This window comes from Mesoplodon densirostris, chromosome 18 (genome assembly GCF_025265405.1).
Source record: "Mesoplodon densirostris isolate mMesDen1 chromosome 18, mMesDen1 primary haplotype, whole genome shotgun sequence".
NCBI classification, from domain to species: Eukaryota; Metazoa; Chordata; class Mammalia; order Artiodactyla; family Ziphiidae; genus Mesoplodon; species Mesoplodon densirostris.
The window spans coordinates 53,339,996-53,360,612 of NC_082678.1; the positions used below are offsets into that span (position 1 = coordinate 53,339,996).

General features: G+C 41.9%; 1 protein-coding gene across 7 annotated transcripts in view; it reads right to left on the reverse strand.

Moving 5' to 3' along the window:
* Nucleotides 1–20,617, reverse strand: part of MYO1D (myosin ID) — a 348,552-nt gene that overhangs the window by 211,869 nt on the left and 116,066 nt on the right. For all 7 annotated transcript variants that reach the window (XM_060082677.1, XM_060082679.1, XM_060082676.1 and 4 more), the window contains exons 9-14: nucleotides 18,281–18,426; nucleotides 18,087–18,201; nucleotides 13,246–13,416; nucleotides 9,623–9,693; nucleotides 6,105–6,179; nucleotides 606–738 (exon numbers count right to left, since the gene is read on the reverse strand). In XM_060082677.1, coding sequence (XP_059938660.1) covers nucleotides 606–738; nucleotides 6,105–6,179; nucleotides 9,623–9,693; nucleotides 13,246–13,416; nucleotides 18,087–18,201; nucleotides 18,281–18,426 — 711 coding nt within the window. The remainder of the gene's footprint in view (nucleotides 1–605; nucleotides 739–6,104; nucleotides 6,180–9,622; nucleotides 9,694–13,245; nucleotides 13,417–18,086; nucleotides 18,202–18,280; nucleotides 18,427–20,617) is intronic.

A 20,617-nucleotide genomic window follows, 5' to 3' on the forward strand; every position in this document is an offset into this window, starting at 1 on the left:
TAAGGGGGAAAAAAATCCCAGACTAAAGTTATCAAACAGTATTAGACCTCAAAGGAACAATAAAAAGCAGAAATAACTGCCAATAATACATCTTTTTATTTCAACTATTTAAAACAGCCTAAGGACAATACTTAAATACTAAACTTCCTCTTAAACCTCTATCTGGTCATTTTGTATTCAGATACAGCACAAAGATGGTATGTTACAATTTATTTCAAGATTTTTTTTTTAAGCCAGGCCCTGTCTTCAGCACAGGGCTGAAGTTTATTTTGCCAGGCATATACTATGCCTGTAGTACACTGCTTTTTTTTTTTTTTTTTTAAGATCTTACTAAGACTTTCCCATTAATGACTACAGGAGGATAAAAGGCCCAAATTTAAGAAGAGCATTTCATCTGGGACACAAACAACTGTTTTACCATGTTAAAAAACAAACAAACAAACAAAACAGGATTAAGAATTCTGTTGTAACACTCACTCTAAATATGTTCTTCAATTTGATTTACTATCATCACCTACAAAGCAAACCACACGTACATTCTCTATAACATGTATCAAGAGGGAATCTATGAAATGAAATGGATATTTAGAAAAGACAGTAATTACCTTTGATGCAAGGTTGTCTACTAAAGCAATCATAGAATTCTTAAATAAGGTGGCGGCAGTCAGAGGTCTCTTGGTCACCTCTGTAATGCTCAGTTTGCCTTCGGGCCACATATTCTTCAGCACAGGATTTGAACTGAGAAGCACAGAAAGAGTGGTTTGAATGTTACATTCATATAAGCTGAATATGATGAATTGCTAAGCAATCCTGTTGAACTGTATCCTGGGAGCCACGATTGCATTGCAGACAGAACTCACAAGCCCTGATTGGAAAAATGATTCCACCCAGAAAATTAGGCTGAGAGTATAATGACAGATACTGCACCACAGAGTGAGAGGATGTGTCCAAACGAGACCACATTCGAAAAATTCTTTAAACTTCTTTAAAGTGACCTCAATGTTATTATTATGCATGATCCTCAAATGGTTTGCATAGCTCTGATACCACATACCTAAAATAAAATGGTTCTGGTGGTCGTTACAAGAATGAGAACAAACCACTAGTAGGAAAACAATCCTCAGCGTCATGGGCAGAAGTCACGAAAGAGAAAGCATCTTTTAATTGAAACAAATATTCATACAGTATAGGTCACAAAAAGCCAGGTCTTTCAAAAAATACAGACAGGAATAGAAAATAACCACCTTTACATTGTCACCTAGTAAATCCCTTTACTGCAGCTGAATTATGAACACATTTATAGGTAGCACTGGCGGTTACAATATTTTATTGATACGACACTAAGACGGTTGCAATCCAATTCTTTTTTTTTTTTTTTTTTTCTTTTTGCGGTACGCGGGCCTCTCACTGTTGTGGCCTCTCCCGTTGCGGAGCACAGGCTCCGGATGCGCAGGCCCAGCGGCCATGGCTCACGGGCCCAGCCGCTCCGCGGCATATGGGATCCTCCCAGACCGGGGCACGAACCCGTATCCCCTGCATCGGCAGGCGGACTCTCAACCACTGCGCCACCAGGGAGGCCCGCAATCCAATTCTTAAAGTGTACTTAAGGCCAGTTTTCAGGCGAAAAATGTCATACCGTATTCTTTATTTGGCTCAGCGGAGACATTTTTATAAACATGTACGGTGGTCTCAGCTCTGATTTTCTTCCTGTTTCATTTTGGGTGCTTTTGGTTTTTTTAAAATTTTTACTGGAGTATAGCTGATTTACAATATTGTGTTGGGACTGACATAAACACACTACTATATATAAAATAGCTAACTCATAAGGAGCTACTGTAGAGCACAGGGAACTCTACTCAATACTCTGTAATGACCTATATGGGAAAAGAATCTAAAAAAGAGTGGATAGATGTACTTGTGTAACTGATTCACTTTGCTGTACACCTGAAACGAACACAACATTGGGTGCCTTTGTTTTTAAGTAATTGGAACGCGAGATGTTGCTTTGCATCCTGGAAACTCTTCTCTCGTTAGAATTTTTTTTTTTTAATTGGGGATTGAGAATAGAAAAGACCTAAACGTGGATGTTTGTTTCTAACTGTGTTTACTGCTGCTATCATTTTGCCCACTTTTCTTTTCCTGATATAAAACTGAGAAAATTGAGTTGGTTCCCCAAACACCTAGTAAATTTCTGTACAAAAAGGCTCTAAATAATAGCAGCAAACTGCCAGAATGGATGACAAGAGTGAAGAAGATAAATGGTGAGGTGAGGACTGACTGGGTCTGTAAATGAAGGCAGAAAAAGAAAAATAGTCCTAACCCTCGCCATTGCCAGCAAGCTGTGACAACTACCATCAAAAGTGGCTATAAAATAACGCATGATCTGTGGTTCATGGACCCAGTTTTATTACCTTCTAATCCTATTCCATAATTTTCCAATGATACACATATCAATAAAAATGACCACATAAATGTATATTGCTTTTCCTTAACTTTTCCATTTCAGTCTTGAGCAGAGAGAGAACTTGAGGCAATGGTTCTCAACCTTTAGTGCCCACAATGCCTGGATGCCTTCCTAACACCTCTGGAATAGAATTGCCAGAAACTAGAGCGTGTGCACTTTGAAAATCCTGATGCACATTAAAGACAGAAAATCACTGGCTTTGTCTATGCAGTTTCTACCCTCAGTTCCACCTTACTCCCTTTTTGTCTTGTTTCAGACACTATCTTGTAAATGAAGGGAGGGGGAAATGTTGAGAATGAAGGGAATAAGATGTTTATTATTATTACATTATTAAACAGCAGAACTGATGCATAATGAATCAAAACAGACACATACAAGAACTTTCAGGCCAGTAAGTCAACATAGTTTTCAAACTTATTTAAAAGAAACTTTCCCTTAAAAGGGAAGCTTATTTATCCAGAAACCCAGTATGTATAACAGATAAGGCGGAACTTAGCTGGCTAACAAGAGAGTGGTAAAGAGCGATCTGTGCACCTCGCATGCCACCTGCTTGCTCCTTGCCTCCTTCCCTTTATATAAACACACACATGCATGTGCCTGCACACATGCATGGATACTCTACAGAACTAGAGGTCCAGGGATTACTCTTTAAACAGATATAAAGAAAGGATTGAATTTGGAAAGGTCAGTTAGCCATGGCAGCATTGAAAAGGCAAAGGTAGCCCATCTGAACACCATCTAGGAGGATGGTTTTAACCAAAATAATTTCAAGACTTTCCATCCCCCTGGCAAGGCCTTTCCTACTACGGAGATACATACAACAAGTTGCAATGAACAGGCTTTTAACGTTTTTATACCTTTGGCAAGACCATCCCTGTTGTGAAATGGATTCATCTTAGACCGATGCCCTTAATTGTTGGATTTATCTAAGTTCCTTTGTTCTGATTCCAGGCTTACCAAGCAACTAAGCATTCTATAGGTGATATTTTTCATGGTCAGTTAACAGAGTTGTATTTGACTTCCCAGGCAGGTTTTCCAATAGGGAATAAGAGCCTGTTATCCCCATGCAAGTGTTCAATACCATGAGACCATCAGATTGTCCGCTGGAAATAAATCTGCTCGCTGGTCTGTTTCTGCACTGGTCCTGCGAGCTGGGGGTTACGTGAATCCACCGCTAGAAGGTGCAGCTGTTCTCTGTGAGCTGAACCTCTGGGCTGTGATAATTCAAGAAGGTAACCAGTGGCACCCTGTGCAGCCTCCTGGTACACAGCCTGGCTGCCTTCCCCGGGCAACCCGCTCTGACTTTGTCACTGGCCGACTGAGGCCGTTTTTCCGATTTGACTTTTTGACATTTTCTACACACAGAGCAATGTCAGACTCTTTGATTTCTCTCTCAAAGTGGGTGCATCTTACCTGATGAACCAAGCCTTGAAACTTCCTTCTGAAACTCTCTTCTCCCCAGACCAGCTCTTACACGGGTCCCCTCTCACATTCCCACATCTCTGTGACTTTCTAGTGACGATGGCTCCACCTCTGCTCTTGGAGGCTTCCTCCATACAGACCAAAACCTCTTGAAAGCACTGTTGAAACACACTCTCTCCACACTCTGATTTTCTGCACTCTCTCGCGCCCGCTTCCGTCAGCCACGTGTCTCCACGACTCGACGGACACCAGCGTTGTCAGGGTCCTAGTGACCTTCATGTTGGCAAATCCAGTGGTGAACCTTGGTCCTCACAGGACTCTGCTCTTGACAGTGTTTGACACAGTTTATCTTTTTCACTTGACCTGGCCTCCCTGACACCAGATTCCTGGCTTTCTTCCTAACGCACAGGCATGCCCTCGGTCTCCTTTGCTAGTTCCTCTTTCCTTGCTTGACTCGAAACGGTAGAGTATCTCAGGGATTCATCTTTCAACCAACCTCTTCTCTCTTTTATTTTTTATCTCTGCTCACCCTAGACAAACTCACCCAGGACCATGGCTTTAAAGACTATCAACAGACTGGTGACCATGAATTTACATCTCTAGTCCTGCCTTTACTCTGAGCTCCAAATGCACACAAACCATCGCCTATTTGGCATTTTCAACTGGATGCCCCAAAACGCACCTCCGACAAAACATATCCAAAACGAAACTCTTGATTTCTCCCCAAAATGAGCGCCTCCTCTTGTCTTGCCCACAATCAGGCATCCCTTCCCCATTGCTCAGGCCATCGTCTTTGATTTCTGTTTTTCTCACATCACACATCCTATCCATCAGCAAATCTTGCTGGCTCTACTTTCAAAACATCACCCACTCAGACCACTTTCCATCATGCCTGTAAGCCCAGCCATGCCTCAGCCTGGATCACTAAACGAGCCTCCTACCTGGTCTCTGCATGTCTACTCTTGCCCCTTATAGTCTGGGTTTTACACAGCGGCTTCAATGATTTCTTTAAAATAGAGATCACATCACATCATCCATTCCAATGGCTTCCCATCATGCTTGGCTCATGGCCTCTTCATGAGCTGGGCCCTGGGGACTTCTCTGCAGTCCTTCCCAATCGCTCTCCCCTCCCCTCACTGATTTCAGCCACACTGGCCTTCCTGCTGTCCTCAACACACCCAAGCTCGTTCCCACCTTAATGCCTTGGTGAACTAGCCCTGCTCTCTGCCTGAATGCTCTCCCTCTCTTCCCCGCCATGTTCATGGTTCACGCTCTCACTTCACTCAGGTCTCAGCTCAAATGATCCTTCTTTTAAGAAGCCTTTTCCGACCGCTCTACCCGTAATGCCTCCCCGGCCCTTCCTGGTCTGTACCCTTCAATCTCTCACCTATTTTACTTTTCTTCACAGCACTTGTTACCACCTGAAAGTTCATTGTTTTATTGTTTATTAACTGTCATCTCCACTAGAATAAAAGACCTCAGGAGAGCAGGGGCTTCGCAGCCCAAGAGCACAGAAGAACATGTAGCTGAGAGGTGCTCCATGCACCTTGTCTGACCTACTGACCAACAGGCTGAGTGGACTTAATACATGAGCGACAACACTTTAATCCAAAAGAAGCAGCTGGCTAGGAAAGTTCTCTTCTTCGTAGGCCTTCTTTCCAAGGTATCCGTACTGGGTGTGAACTTGCTATCCTCTGCCTGGTTTTATTTCTCCACAGATTTTTCACATTTTCTTGGATCGTGAGAAGATTCTGACTACTCAGGACCTATCACCACTGACACCAGAGCCATTCTGATATTAGGGTGGTCCCTTAGCTGGAGACACTACGAAGACACTACAGTGGGAATCTGAGTATGTAAAGCTTTCGGCTGGGCCAGAGGTTATTTGACACTCTCCCATGGGCACTGGCCTGGCCGGGGGACTGCTGAGTACACTGGCGGGGGTGTCAGAGGATGGCAGCGATGAACAGAGAAACTGAGGCAACCCAAGGGAAATCAAGGAACATCATATTAATAACAGGGTTCCTGCCCTAAGTTTACAGATTGTATCATCATAAAGTAATATATTATTTCACTCATTAAGTATGATCAAGCAGAACTAGAAAAATTACCAGAAACTCTGAAAATTGTCACATAAAATAATCATGTGCATACATATTATGTAATATACATGTCAAAGAGCTTAACATGAAGACAAATAATAAAATTTCAATCCTACCTGTTATACATGAGGCGCTTGAAATCTTGAAATAAAGTGTCTTTGTTTTTGTCAATAAAACCAACGACAGAATAGCTAGTTGAGAAAAAAAAAAAGATAGAAAACACATTATTCACCAAGCGAGAGCCACTTTTAAGCTTTTCTAGAAGTCTACAAGCCTTTCCACAGTTAAATTATGCAACCAGTCATCTATAAAGCTAATACTGTCCACCCAGTTCTGGGTTAAAGAATAACAAATTCACCTACTGTACAGAGGGGGTGTTGTTTCTATTCCTCAAAAGGAGAACAAACATCAGTGTCATCATTCTGATTAAGATCATCATTCTCTACTGGTTTGTTGCTTACCTCAAGACGATGACTTTTAAAAAGATAGCTGTATTTATCATCCAGCATTCCTAAGATAAAAGCAAAACGGCAACGTACAGGATCTAAGAGTCTCATCCGTAGGGAGGTCAAATGACTTGCCTAAGGCTTGCTCACTGTGTTCAGGGTGGGAGAAAAGAATCCAAGAAGAACTGCAAAGGATGGTAAGATTTGGATAAGCAGACGAGAAAGAGGAAGGCAGATCACACAGGGAAACATTAACTGGAAGGGCGGGAGCAGGCACATGCGAGGAGTTCTCAAGAGGAAATGCAAAGGTCAGTGTCCATGGTTTGGAGGAAGGGACGTGAGCAACGTCTTGAAGGTCCAGCTAAGGTTGCAGCTGGTGACAAAGGTAGGAATGGGGGTGGCTCTGCTGTGGTGACTAGCATGGCTCCAGAGGGAGAAAACTGGTGGATGAGGGGGGATAACAGGAAGCAAGGGTTCTGCATGATTACAACAGGCTGAGAGGAGGCTGGGTAAGTAGCAGCCCTACAGAGGCAGCCGCTGCTTACAGCTCTCCTGTCTTGCCTGACTGTATCATCTTCCTTGTCAATCGCAACGAACCCTGACCCCAAACCGATGTTCCGGCCTTACATGTCTAATTCTGCAAGAACATTCCTTCAGGCTGGGCTGCCGTGGGCATACTTTAAGGCCATCAGGTCCAAAATTAGTTCCTTGTGTCCTCCAACCTCGGTCTTCTTCCTAATACCTTCAAGTCTCTTCTGACTGAGCCCCTGAAGTCACCTGTCTCTTAATCTATCACTGGACCTATACAATTCAAACTTCAAACTCCTTATTTTGGCCTTTAAGACTCATTGTGATTTGATCTCAATCTACTTTTCTAGGCGTTTCTACTTCTCTATGCCATCAAAGGATACACTCCAGTCAAATGGGCCTAGTTACTACTTCCTAAATATTTTTAGCCTCCTTCCCACTTTTTCCTATAAAAATAATTCCTAGCACCCAAGAACCAGCATCTCCTGGGTTTATCACACACAGTTAGAAGTATTATATCATTTGCTTATTCTGAATTCTGACAACACATTATTACTCATATGGCAATTATTTTCAACCATCTTTTGTTGGATCAGTGGATGTATATAAATGTGTGTATGTGTATATATATATGGGAGTGTGTGTTAATAAATACATGCACACAACCACATATGTATGTATGCATCTTACATGGAAAGCTCTTTGTGGGCAGGGACCATACTTTATAAAGTATTGTGCACGCAGAAGATACCCAGCAAAAATCTGAAGAAGGGTTGAAAAGCTTAAGGAGAGGAGGGGAAGTCTGAGGCATCAAATATTCCTCTATGGGGCTGGCTAGCTTTCTGGACTGCGAGTCTGAAAACGTAGTTATTGTCTCAGCTATTCCATAAACTTGCTGTGTGACCCTGGGTAAGAATTGTACACACTCTGCATAAATTTCGTCATGCCCTGCATGTTCTCTAAGGCCTCTGTCCAGCTCTGCAGTTACGCCAATCCGGGCTGTATAAAAAGTACCCTATAAGTGAGGCCTGGATTTTCAGAGGCAGATATCTGCGTAGTACTGGATCTTCCCTCTTCGGTATTCTGGAACCTGGAAATAGCACCAGAAAAAGTGGATAATGGTGCCATCCCAGCACTAACGGCTAGTTTGACAGAGGGGGGGTGATAATTTTGAGCCATATTATTTTATGATTCTAGAGTTTTAATTTAAATCAGGAACAGCTATTAAAATTTCCTCAAATGTCTTTTTGGCATATTTATAGAGACGATCATTTGCTTTCTGTTGATGTTTAATTTCTTCCTGTAATGGGTTACATGAATAGAATTCCAAATGTAAAAAATAAGCAGAAAGGAAAAGAGGGGACTTCAAACAAAAACAAGATAGTACGCAGTGTTGGGTGGGCAAAACATAGTAAGTGTAGCAGACTGAAAAATGCCACCTTTGAAAGACAACCATGTCAAATTCCCTGGAACCTGCGAATGTCACCTTATATGGTAAAAGATGTGATTACGTTAAGGTTCTTGGGAGGAGAAATTCATTCTGTGTTATTCAGGTGGGCCTTAAATGCCATCACAAGTGTAGTTTTAAGACAGAGGCAGATTTAACACAGACACCCTGAAGAGGAAGAGGCAGTGTGACCACAGAGGTAGAGACTGGAGTGATGCAGCCGCAAACCAAGGAATGCTGGCAGCCGCCAGACGCTGGAGAAAGCAAGGAACAATCCTCTAAAGCCTCCAGAGCGTGGCCCTGCCGACTCCTAGATTTCTAACTTCTGGCCTCCAGAACTGTGAAAGAATAAATTTGTACTGTTTTACGCCACCAATTTGTGGTCATTTGTTACAGCAGCCCTAGGAAATGAAAATACTAAGGTAGTTATATTTTTTTAGCTTCATTTTCTTCCCCAATTTCTACTTTTATTGTATTATAACCAGAAAATGTGGCTTATGAGAATTTCACTTTTTCAAATAACGCGTAAAAACTCATATGGTAAACCGGTTTTTGCTCACATAGTTACCCAACCACTAGCAGTTCTTTATGTACAGTGGTGACCTTCACCTCTGGGCCTGCAGGCCGGCTATCTCTTCTGCTTGGAACGCCCTCTCTTACTCTTCTCTTCCTAATTCTGTCTTCTGACTAAGCCTCTTTTACTTCTAGGACTCAGCTGGGACATCACTTCCCACAAGGCTTGGCCACACTCCTCACTCTGGGTTAATTACTCCTCCTCAGTGTTCCCATAATGCCTTGCGTGTCTCCAAATTAACCCCTTCCGTTCTCCATTATAACGACTTATCATGTATTCTGCCTGTATCCTCCACTAAACTGTTAGTTTCTTCAGGACACGGCCCACATTACCCACCTTTCTATCCCAGTTCTTAACATACTTCCATGGTTTATTTAACCATTAGCTGATTTTGACTGACTGCCAACAATGCCAGGAACTGTGTATGGTCACGTGGTGTGTCTTCAATAAATGTTTGAAAGGCAAGGGATGAATGAATCTATGCCAATGTTTTAAGTGAAGAAATTAAAATCTACTGGCATATGAAATGGCTGGAAAATGCAAATGAATACAAAGACAATTTCCATTTTCCTTGACTATATTTTCTGAAGTGAGGCTGCATGCAAATCATCACATCGGGTACCAAAGTAAGATACTCACACCACGTCACCTGCATAATGTCGAATTCGAAAATCTCGATCAAACTCCAGGATTTTGTCCGAGGCGCAGAGCTAAGAAATCAAGAAGGGGATGATCTTGAAAACAGACATTCTCTCTTTCCTACAAATATATTCCAACTTAATAGGAGAGGATAATCATGTCACAAATCACGATATCATTATGAAGGAAATCACACTGAGTGGGGCTTGATTTAATTTGGCGAATGTGGTAAAGACTGAGAACTTTCACCAGAAGTCCACATAGTCAGACTTCATTTCTTGGCCGAGTGACCAAGTTCTGGATGATGGAAGGTGAGTGCAAGTGAGGTGAGGCTGTTCAAGGCCAAAGCAGGTAAGAAGTGGATGATCCTCCTCTGTACTTTCTTTTCACCTCCCACTAGTTGGATGCAGAGAAGGATAGTCCCCAGGGGCTGGAAGAGCCAGAAGAGGGAAGAAGTCTTGTTCCCTGGGAGGGAAACAGACTTTTATCGTCTATGACACTTAAATCTTGGCTGCTATCTTACCACAGCCCAGCCTACCTTGACTGATAGAGTCTCTTTCTCCTCCATGTCCCACTTAAGGAGGACCATATTGAGGGTTTGCTATCTCCTAGGCCTGGACATCTCATTCCATACTCACAACTGACATCTAAACTAAGTATTATGGGCTCTCTTTTACATACATGGAAACTAAGGCTCAAAGAGATTAGGTAACTGGCCCAAGGTCCAGCTGGTAAGCGGTAGCTCTGGGAAGGATTCTTGGGACTGAATGCAATGTCTGTACTCTCCTATGTACACAACAACCTGGCTCACCTGTCTTCTGCTAAGCCGGGACTCCAGGTCTATCGCTTCACAGATCAACCTTCTGCAGCTGTTTCTCACTGAAGAGGAACTTTATGGGAAGGCAGTTTTTATATAGCCCTGGGTCTCTATAACTTTCTGCAATTTCCTTATTACAGTAGCACCTAGATTCTTTGACCGCCCTGTGAAGGATGACTTGATATCCTATAGATTCAAAAGCAGACGTCTAAGAATCCACAAGCATTGAGTGCAGTTACATACAAACACCACTTGACTTGTAGTGTCAGACAACAAACAACCCTAACCAGGTTGGTGGGTTCTATGTGGATGTCTAGATTATTAAAGGACTAATTAGTCTATTAATTCAACAAATGAATAATTATAGGAGGTGAGTGTCACACTTCTGAGGTTCCAATCCTGGCTGTACCACCTACTTGCTCCGTTTCCTTTAGTAATCACTTATTTCAGAGAGCTGGTCTGGAGGTTAAATGAACTATGGAGACCAAAGGGTCTAACGTTCAGAGGGGTCTCACTTAATTCCTCTTTCCTTCTCTCTCTCTTATTAACCACTTTTACAAAACCCTTTTACTTATAAAATGCCCAAAGGAAAAGGACCCAAGAGATATCTATACTATTATAATTGAATATTCTTACATTTGGATACTGCAAAGTCTTAACTGATCTAAACACAGAAGTTTCTGGATTTTTCTTTACTTTATAAAAGATAATACAAGTTATGTATTTATCATTCAACTTTATATGTTAATAATATTTTACACAGTTATTTTATGGTTTATTGGATCATCTGCCCTCCTCTCCATAACTTTAAGGCATGAGAAACAATTTAGCCCCTAAATAAGCACAAGCCAGAAACTCCTTATTTAGCCTGCCAATAATTCTAGCTAATCATTAATAACCAATAGCAATGATAATACCTGCTTTAACATATAGAATAATAGCATTTATTTAACAGAAAGACTCATAGTGATGAAAATATCCTGACAGCTTGGTTATTTCATTTCTTTCCTTCATTAGGCAAAAATCCCAGAAAAGAACACACAAAAAATTTCCATCTCAGGATTTGTCTGGGGGAGGATGCTGAGGGAGAAAGGAGCCACCTGGTCTGAGAGTTGGGAAAACCTGGGCTCCCACATTAAAAAAAAAAAAAGAGAAAAGAAAGGAAAGAAAAAAAAAATTCCATCTCCACAGATAAATTACTATTTAGCATTTCCTATCAAGTCAGTAGCAGCTGCTTAAAAGTACCGTACGTACAGTTTCTACTGTAAATATGAAATTATATTTCAAAATATTTGGTTGATAAATTTGAGTGTATAAATGGCCAAGGTGAAACATAAAAAAGTGAAGTGATTTCTCACATGAGAATCATAGCTATTTATTTAAACAAAGCGGAGCCTTGCCTGTTTTCGTTTGGAATTCAATATTTCATAAGATCTATTTGGTATGATTGTGACCAATTCAACTGAATTTGACAAACACAGATGGTCTACCAATGCCAGGTGAGTCTCCCAAACCTGAACTGTGATTATAAAGGACATGTATACCCAACCCCTCAGAGACGGGACATGTGCCCTGTCATCATGCCGTCTCTAAAAGCACCACTCTCAATTATTTACATGGCTTGTAACCTGGCTCACGCCTCTGTCCCCAGCACCCAGGATTGTACCTGGAAAATGAGAGGCACTTAAGTATTTGTGTTACAAATAGGAAATGACTGAAGGAATAACCCTAGCTAGACCCCTAATGTCAAAGATCAGACTGTAGCATCTGAAAGCTGACTTACAGCATGCTACAAGTTAGTCCTCAGCAACAGACCAAGGAGACTATTTTAGAAATAAACTAGTCTAATAATAAATATCAGCCACTAATCTATTTCTTGATGATCTGTGCTTTCTCCAGTTGGTTGGGGAATCTTACTGTTCTGATTACATAATTTCAGAAGGGACAAAGTTAGAATATAGATTTATTCATGCTAAAAAGTGGCAGTGGGTCATAGATTTATATGGAATGATGGAGGAGCAGAAACGTTGGCCCCTTTCCTTCTGGAAGTGAAGAAGAATGGGGCCTGTTTTTCCTTCAGCTTATGGTTGCTAGACAAGCCTACATGTGTAGGGGACACCTAGGGATGATGGCGTGTCTCTTCTATGACAAATATTATGGCAAGCGTACCATATGCAACGCACAGCACGAATGTCGGATAATCACGACTGCCACCAACTACCATGGAGATGTGATCTGCTTGTAACACTTTTAGAATGTGAAAAATAGGGACTTAAGAAGGATAACCATTCATTTAAGGAATGAGTTTCCTTGTAACACTAGGATTTCAGCTAGAATTTCTCTGTTTTCAAGAAAGTCACACAGTCTGAAGAACTACAGTAGAGAACACATACTACATTTTTATAACTGAGGATTACAGTAAAAAGTCAAGGACAAAAGCTATTTTCAGTGCCAGAATTATCAGATGCAGGAGCAAAATCCTAGCACATGAACAAGGACTCTGTACCTATTGGTTATAAATGACATCATGCTTTCTAAAGAATCCTGTTCATTTTTCCTATTTCTAGCAAATTGAATAGTCTAGAGCTCCCTCTCCTGGACATTATGATTTCTATCAATCTCGTCATCCTATAAACCAGAAAGACAGAATTTATCCACAGCAAGACATCATTTCATGGATGTTTATGGTCTTTCTCACTTGAGTGGACATTCTTTCAACCCAACATATAAAGTCATCTAATTCCGTCAAACAATGAGGAAAATCTCAATGATCAAAATGAGAGGAAGTTCCCATTCTACACACTACCTTTCGGCTGGAAAAATGGCCATGTTTGCCCAGTTTACTGTTAAGTGCTTCCAGGAACATCTCATCGGTGACTTTGCCGACATTCATGCAGGCGTCATCCAGGATGGCAATGATGCCCTTGTGCTGCTGCTCCACGAGGTCCACGATGATCTGATTGTTGAAGTAATCAATCTGTAGGACACAGCAAAGTGGCAATTCCAAAGGGAACGGAAACCAGCAACAGGTGCAACAGCAATGCCTCCATATGTATCAGGAGTTTAAGTCACTTTGGTGTCAAAGAGGTGAACAACACTAATGAGGGATAATGCTACAATGAGCACACGTTCTAAGAGAGGTTTTTAAAAAAAAGGTATTTGTGGGACTTCCCTGGTGGCGCAGTGGTTAAGAATCCGCCTGCCAATGCAGGGGACACGGGTTTGAACCCTGGCCAGGGAAGATCCCACACGTCGAGGAGCAACTAAGCGCGTGCGCCACAACTACTGAGCCTGCGCTCTAGAGCCCGTGCTGCACAACAAGAGGGGCCACGACAATGAGAAGCCCACGCACCGCAAGGAAGAGTAGCCCCCGCTCGCAAGAGAAAGCCCGTGTCCAGCAATGAAGACCCAACGTAGCCAAAAATAAAAACAAATAAATAAATTTATTTTTAAAAATGTATTTGTGGACTTTTTATCATAAAACATGTTGTCTTAAATGAGTACAGCTCCAGGCAAAAATTATAAAGTAGATAATGTTTCTCCCTTCGCTAACTCTTGTTTTAATCCTGTTTTCATATGCTGCACCTAACCTTATTCATCAGACCCTCAATCCCTCAATCTGTTGGCTGTTAACCACAAGACCCAGATTCCACTAAGTACCAACAAATAACCTTGAAGTATTCATTGATATTGAACTCAATGGAGTTAAGGTGTTTCTGAGAACTTGCATTTTTAGTTACACGGCCCTGGCTGACTAAAAATCCCAGAGTATCTCCTTCAGTTTTCCAAAAGTTAAAAAGCACATATGGGTCTAACAGAGGTTTCCAGGGTACAATATAAAAAATTTAATTCTGAGATATAAGTATCCATACAGGATAAGAATACGCTTTTCATTTGCTTCCACAAGGCTGAATAAACTTGTAAGTAACGGCAGGCTCTTTAGCCACTTCAGCACACACAAGGTTTGTGCAATAATCCTCTTCTACACCTGTCTATTCTGATAGCCTGCAGCATACATATCACCATACACACAGAAAGCACACATGGCCCTGACTCAGGAAAGCTGTAGTACCTCCTTTGAAGACAGGCAGCTTATACATTTTAAGCTTGTGTGTTGATGTGTCCCACCTCCTTTAGGAGGTACCTGAACTGACAGTTGTCCCCACTACCTTCTGTAAGATCGACACACTCACAATAGAGTATTACTGTGTCTCATGAATCCCTGTTCAATGCTATTTAAAATCCAAGGGCTCATGCCAGCTATCTGTCTGTGGCTTTCAGCTCCATCCCTAGTCTTCCAGGTCCTCCTCTGTATTCCATGGACTGAAAGTCTGCAAACTGGGTGGCTTTTACTTTGTTTTTTAATACTTTTCTGGTTTGTCTAAAGCAGTGATTCTCAATAGAGGGTGACTTTGCCCCTCAGGGGCATTTGGCAATGTCTGGACACATTTTAGGTGGTCATGACTAGTAGAATGCTACTGGCATCCAGTGGGAAGAGGCCAGGGATACTACTAAACATCCTACAAAGCACAGGACAGACTCACAACAGTTATCTGGTCTAAAATGTTAGTACAGAGATGGAGAATCCCTGGCCTAAGTATTTATTTTTATTGTGGGCACTTATTACATTTCTCATTATGGAGAAAAGTTATTTCTATCTTTGGAAAAAATATCCTTAAAATATTCAAAAAGCAGGAACTCTGTATTAATTAACAGCTGAAATCGTAGACTTTGTGACTGACTATGGAATTAAGGATTAAGTCTTTTGTGCCAAGAACAAAAGAATTAAGTTCCCCAAATTCCAACTGTCTAACTAAAAGTGATTAGTCTTTGCTGAAGAGTCCAGTAGCTTCTGGTTCACATTTAATGTGGCTTCAAACATTGCTTACCGTCGTGGCTTTCAAACTAGGTTCTTCCAGCAACCTGGTATTCCCAGGAGGTTTCTTAGCAGATGCAGGGGACAAAGAGAGATGAAAGGGGATGGCTCAGGGGCACAGGGCTCTGGGGCTCCCATCCTCACTCCAAACAGAGCAGCTTTGTGCCTGAGGGTCAAGTTCTCAACACCTAAAAATGACTTGTAAACTACGGCACCAAAATCATGTGAAGGCAAATCAATTAGGGAGACAAGATATTATGAATCTCTTGGTGGAAGTTCATGTACCACCTATGAAATAGACAGTGACCCTGACACCAGTCAAGACTCTAGATCTAAAAACCAATGTACAGGACATATAAGGAACAGAGAAACAGATTAGGTGACACCTCGGGAACTCCATTAGCAAAATCCAGACAGTGGGAAACTCTAAAGAACATATGACTTATTCTCTCAACAAAAGATTGCAAGGAAAATAGAGAGAGAGAGAGAGAGAGAGAGAGAGAGGAGAAAATCGATGGATGTTCAAGAGGCCTATCAACCAATCACAACGTAAGTAACTGATTTGGATCCAAATTCAAATGAACTGTAAAAGCAAAACCGAAAACTCTAAGACAACTGAGGAAATATGAAATGTGAACACTGGCGGCATATTTGGTGACATTAAAGAATAATTACTGTTAATTTTTTAGGTGTGATAATGGTGTCGTGCCTATGTGTTTTTTTTATAAAAGTCTTTATCTTTTAGAGAAACACACTGAAATATTTACAGATGAAATAATGCGATGTCTGGGATTTGCTTGAGTATAATCTGGGAGTGGGTGGGGTACAGATGACATGAGACTGGCAGTTCACTGGTAACTATTAAAGCTGAGTGATGGGCACAAGGAGTTTATTGTATTGCGATCTCTGCTCTTATATATGCTTGAAAGTTTCCATAATAAACAGTTTTTTAAATGAATCACTATGTTCTAAAGTTTGGGGTTTTTAAAGGAAATCCTTGCCCAGAATGGAGATTCTCATCTGGGGACCCAGGCTGTATTCAGTAACTATTATTTTGCAGTGAGCTTTCTGTTACCTCTAGGTCACATGTTTCTTGGTTTATTTCACTAAGAATTGTTTTAAAGGGCGTTTGCTCCTTTTTCAGATGTTTGGAATAGTCTCCTGCAATTGTTGACTTTTCCCTTTATCAACTATGCCTGTGGAATTTGATATTCTTTTTTTATTTTTATTTTTTTTATTTTTATTTTTTGCGGTACGCGGGCCTCTCTCACTGTTGTGGCCTCTCCCGTTGCAGAGCACAGGCTCCGGACGCGCAGGCTCAGCGGCCATGGCTCACGGGCCCAGCCGCTCCACGGCATGTGGGATCTTCCCGGACCGGGGCACGAACCCGTGTCCCCTGCATTGGCAGGCGGACTCTCAACCACTGCGCCACCAGGGAAGCCCATGGAATTTGATATTCTGATTGTTAAAGGATATTTTGGGCCAGTATCTCTGAACCACATCTGAATAACAAGTTGTATGATTAAGCTTGCTATAAAAACCTAAGCCCCAGTTACAACTGTGTATTATGCTATGCAACAGATTCGTTCTAAGAAAGCTGCATATAAACTTAATTGAGTTACATCTTAAATATGCGATGAGACTTCACTCTTTAAATCAAAACTGTAGGTATTCCTATGAAAAAGTAATCATACACCCTTTGCTTTATTTGTAAATATGTAGAATTCATACTACTACACTTGAACAAAATTGTTACGGTATTCTAATATTTAACAACACGATGGATGGAAGGCAAAGGAGAAATTTGAAGCAGGAAAGCTAGTTACTATACCAGTATCTCCTTCTTCTGAATGGGAGGAGATGGGAAGTAGGAAGCTGGGAAGGAATATAAAAGTCATTTAAATACAGCATTTCAAATAGCTTTTTACTGCTCACACTGGATATCAAAATACAAATACGGACTTCATTACCTATACTATTTGGCAAAAGGATAAACACAGAAATTCATGGAAGCTCAGAAGTTTTTGAATTTTTTATGTCTGTCCTCAAAATTGTTTAAAAATACAAATTTCAGAGAAAATTACAAGGTCCCATTTCTATCGTGAACAGGAGGTCTAACTGTCATGTTTTTAGCTGTGATCTGTGGTATTGCACCCTGCATCAATCATACTGTCTGGCTGTATCTTATCGGACTAGTGACAAATGCAAAGTTCGCAGAGAGCCAGGAGAAGAGAGGTGATAACTGTTGTGTGACACAAGGAAAGTAAATGGAAATCAAAGTTAATACACCTGTTTTCATGCACGGGTTTCAGGGAATATGAACCTCATTAACCAAAGACAACAAAATGCCACTTGGCTTACAAAGTAGGAGAAGAAAAAAGGAGAAATAAGAGCAAAAAAAGAAAGAAGGGAGGGGAAGAAACTCAATTGAGAAGCAAAAGCCAATTGAAGGCATAAATTGCTGCTCTGAATAACTTAACAATGATGCTAAACTCTAATAGACAGATGTGAATCAAAAAACTATGTGGTATCAGCTGTAAAGTGAACATAAGTTTACTGATTTTCAACTCAGCCTTTTCTGGGTACCAACCAGACAGTCGACCAAATTAGAGTATACCACCTATCAACCCTGAAAATGAACTGTAATATTTCAATACCCCAAAAAGGAAAGCTAAGGTTTAGGCGTTTCAAGCACCCAAGAAGATCAGCAGATACCCAAGATGCTAAGAGTTGACGGTATCATGAACAGTCTGTACGACGAGTCCACTCACGTGCTTCCAGGGGATCCCTTCCCGCTGGTACTCCTCCTGTTCTTGTTTCAGGACCAGCTGAATAAACAGCTGCTGGAGCTTCTCATTGCAGTAATTGATGCAGAATTGTTCAAAGCTGCAAGAAAAGGAATCAATTAGGCTCAAACAAATAAAAAAAATAAACAATAAGGTTTTCAGTACTTTATCCGGTTTACCTGTTGTTGTCGAAGATTTCAAAGCCGTAGATATCCAAGACACCAATAACCGTGTTCTTCCCGTGGATGGTGGTGTCAGAGTTCTTGACCTCAATAATATCATTGATGCGAGAAACAATCCAACAAAAAAGGCGCTCATATATGGCCTGCGATGAAAATGACATCGTAAATTCCTGCCCATTGGAAATGAGTCCCCTGTTTGGATTTGTGATAAGTTTTAAATTCCTATTGAATTAAATTCGTATTGACCTCCTCCTTACTGTTGAGCATTGCTGTTAATCCTCTAAGCTGAAAAATGAGAAATGCAGATCATCTGTTTAAAAATTATAAGACGTAGCATGATGGTCGGAGTTTTAAAGGATTATTATGGGTCACTACGTGTGTTGTATTCCAACAGCATTCCTTAGGTGTGTTTCTGTGCCCTGCTAAGACCAATAATTTGCCCACTGCCTCATATAAGTCACTTCATTTTAATCTCATCAACTCTAAAAAGCAGAGAACCAATGAGTTCTATGCCCTATGGATTCTAAATATATAAACGTTGATTTATAATGCTAAATAAAGACCTGAGCCAAAAGGCCACCATTTCAAATTCCTTGAGAATCAAACACAGTCAATGCACAAGGATACACAAGCAAACACACACAGGGACAAAGGCACCACACGCTCACGCACATTCACATCCTGACACAAACGTGCCCTGCAGTGTCACATCTTTAGAAAACCTTTCCTTAACATCTCCCTCCAGCAACCCGCTCTCTTCACCTGCACACACCCATACACGTCACCTCCATTCCTCCCCTCCCCCTCCCCCCTTTATACCTCCAGCCACTCCAGTCTTCACACCTCTCTCATGACTCCACTGAAATGGCTCATCAAGGACCCCAAGCACCTCTGTATGGACCCTTTCTTGTACCTCTACAGGGACATCTTACTCAGATACTCAGCATCATTCAACCCAATTTCCTACTCTTGTCTTGAAATATTCTGCTCTCTGGGATTCGTAATATCACACTTGCTCGTTCGTCTGTTGGTTTTTGGCCACGCCAGGTGGCATGTGGGCACTTAGTTCCCCAACCAGGGGTCGAACCCACGGCCCCTGCAGTGGAGGCGTGAAGTCTTAACCATTGGACCCGCAGGGAAGTCCTGAATCCGCACTTTCTTCATTTTCCTCTTGTTTCACTGGCTGCCCCTCCTCGGCGGCCTTTAGGAGGTCTCCTCCTCTACCTGATCTCTAAAAGCTGGAGCCCTCCCTAGTCCTCTTCTCTTCATTCCCTATCTCCTCCCCTTTACGTCATTTCATACAATATTAAAGAACAGTGATATAATATTACCCCTAAATGTATCACCTGAATGCAGACCTCTCCGCTGAGCTCCAGGCTCCCACGTCTGACTGCCTACCTGACAACACCCTTGGATGTCTCACAGCTGTCTCAAACTTATGTCCTGTCTGGACTACTGATCTTCTCACCTCCTAAAACTGTTCCTACCCAACATTTTTTTTTTAATTTAATTAATTAATTTATTTTTATTTTTGGCTGCGTTGGGTCCTTGTTGCTGCGCGCGGGCTTTCTCTAGTTGCGGCGAGCGGGGGCTACTCTTTGTTGCATTGTGCGGGCTTCTCATTGCGGTGGCTTCTCTTGTTGAGGAGCATGGGCTCTAGGTGCGCAGAATTCAGTAGTTGCGGCACGCGGGCTCAGTAGTTGTGGCTTCACGGGCTCTAGAGCGCAGGCTCAGTAGTTGTGGTGCACGGGCTTTGTTGCTCTGCGGCATGTGGGATCTTCCCGGACCCGGGCTCGAACCCATGTCCCCTGCATAGTCAGGCAGATTCTTAACCACTGTGCCACCAGGGAAGTCCTTCCTACCCAACTTTTAACCATAAATAAATAGAAACAGAAACTTGGGGATTCATTCACTCATTAAATGTTTGCTGGGTACCTGCCCTGTGCAGTTTGTGGGAGATACTGTACCAAGTAACGTGAACGTTGTCTCTGTCTCCAAGGAGCTCAGGGAGTAGAGTGAAGGAAAATCACACACACGCGCGCACACACGCACACAGATGAGGTGCATGGGGTGTGAGGAGACTTCAACCTGTTCAGTGTTCAGAAAGGCCAGGGATGGCTTCTCTGAGAAAGTGGGCTGAGATCAGAAGGATGGTAAGAGTTAACCAGGGGAGAGGGGAGAGAAGAACAATCCAGGCAGAGGAAACAGCATGTGCAGAGGCCCTGTGGCTGGAAGGATAAAGGGATAAAGAAAACATGTAAGGCCTGAGAGAAGTCTGATGTGGTAAAGGGGAGAAACGAGTCTGGAATATGGCAGGAAATGAGACAGGAGGGG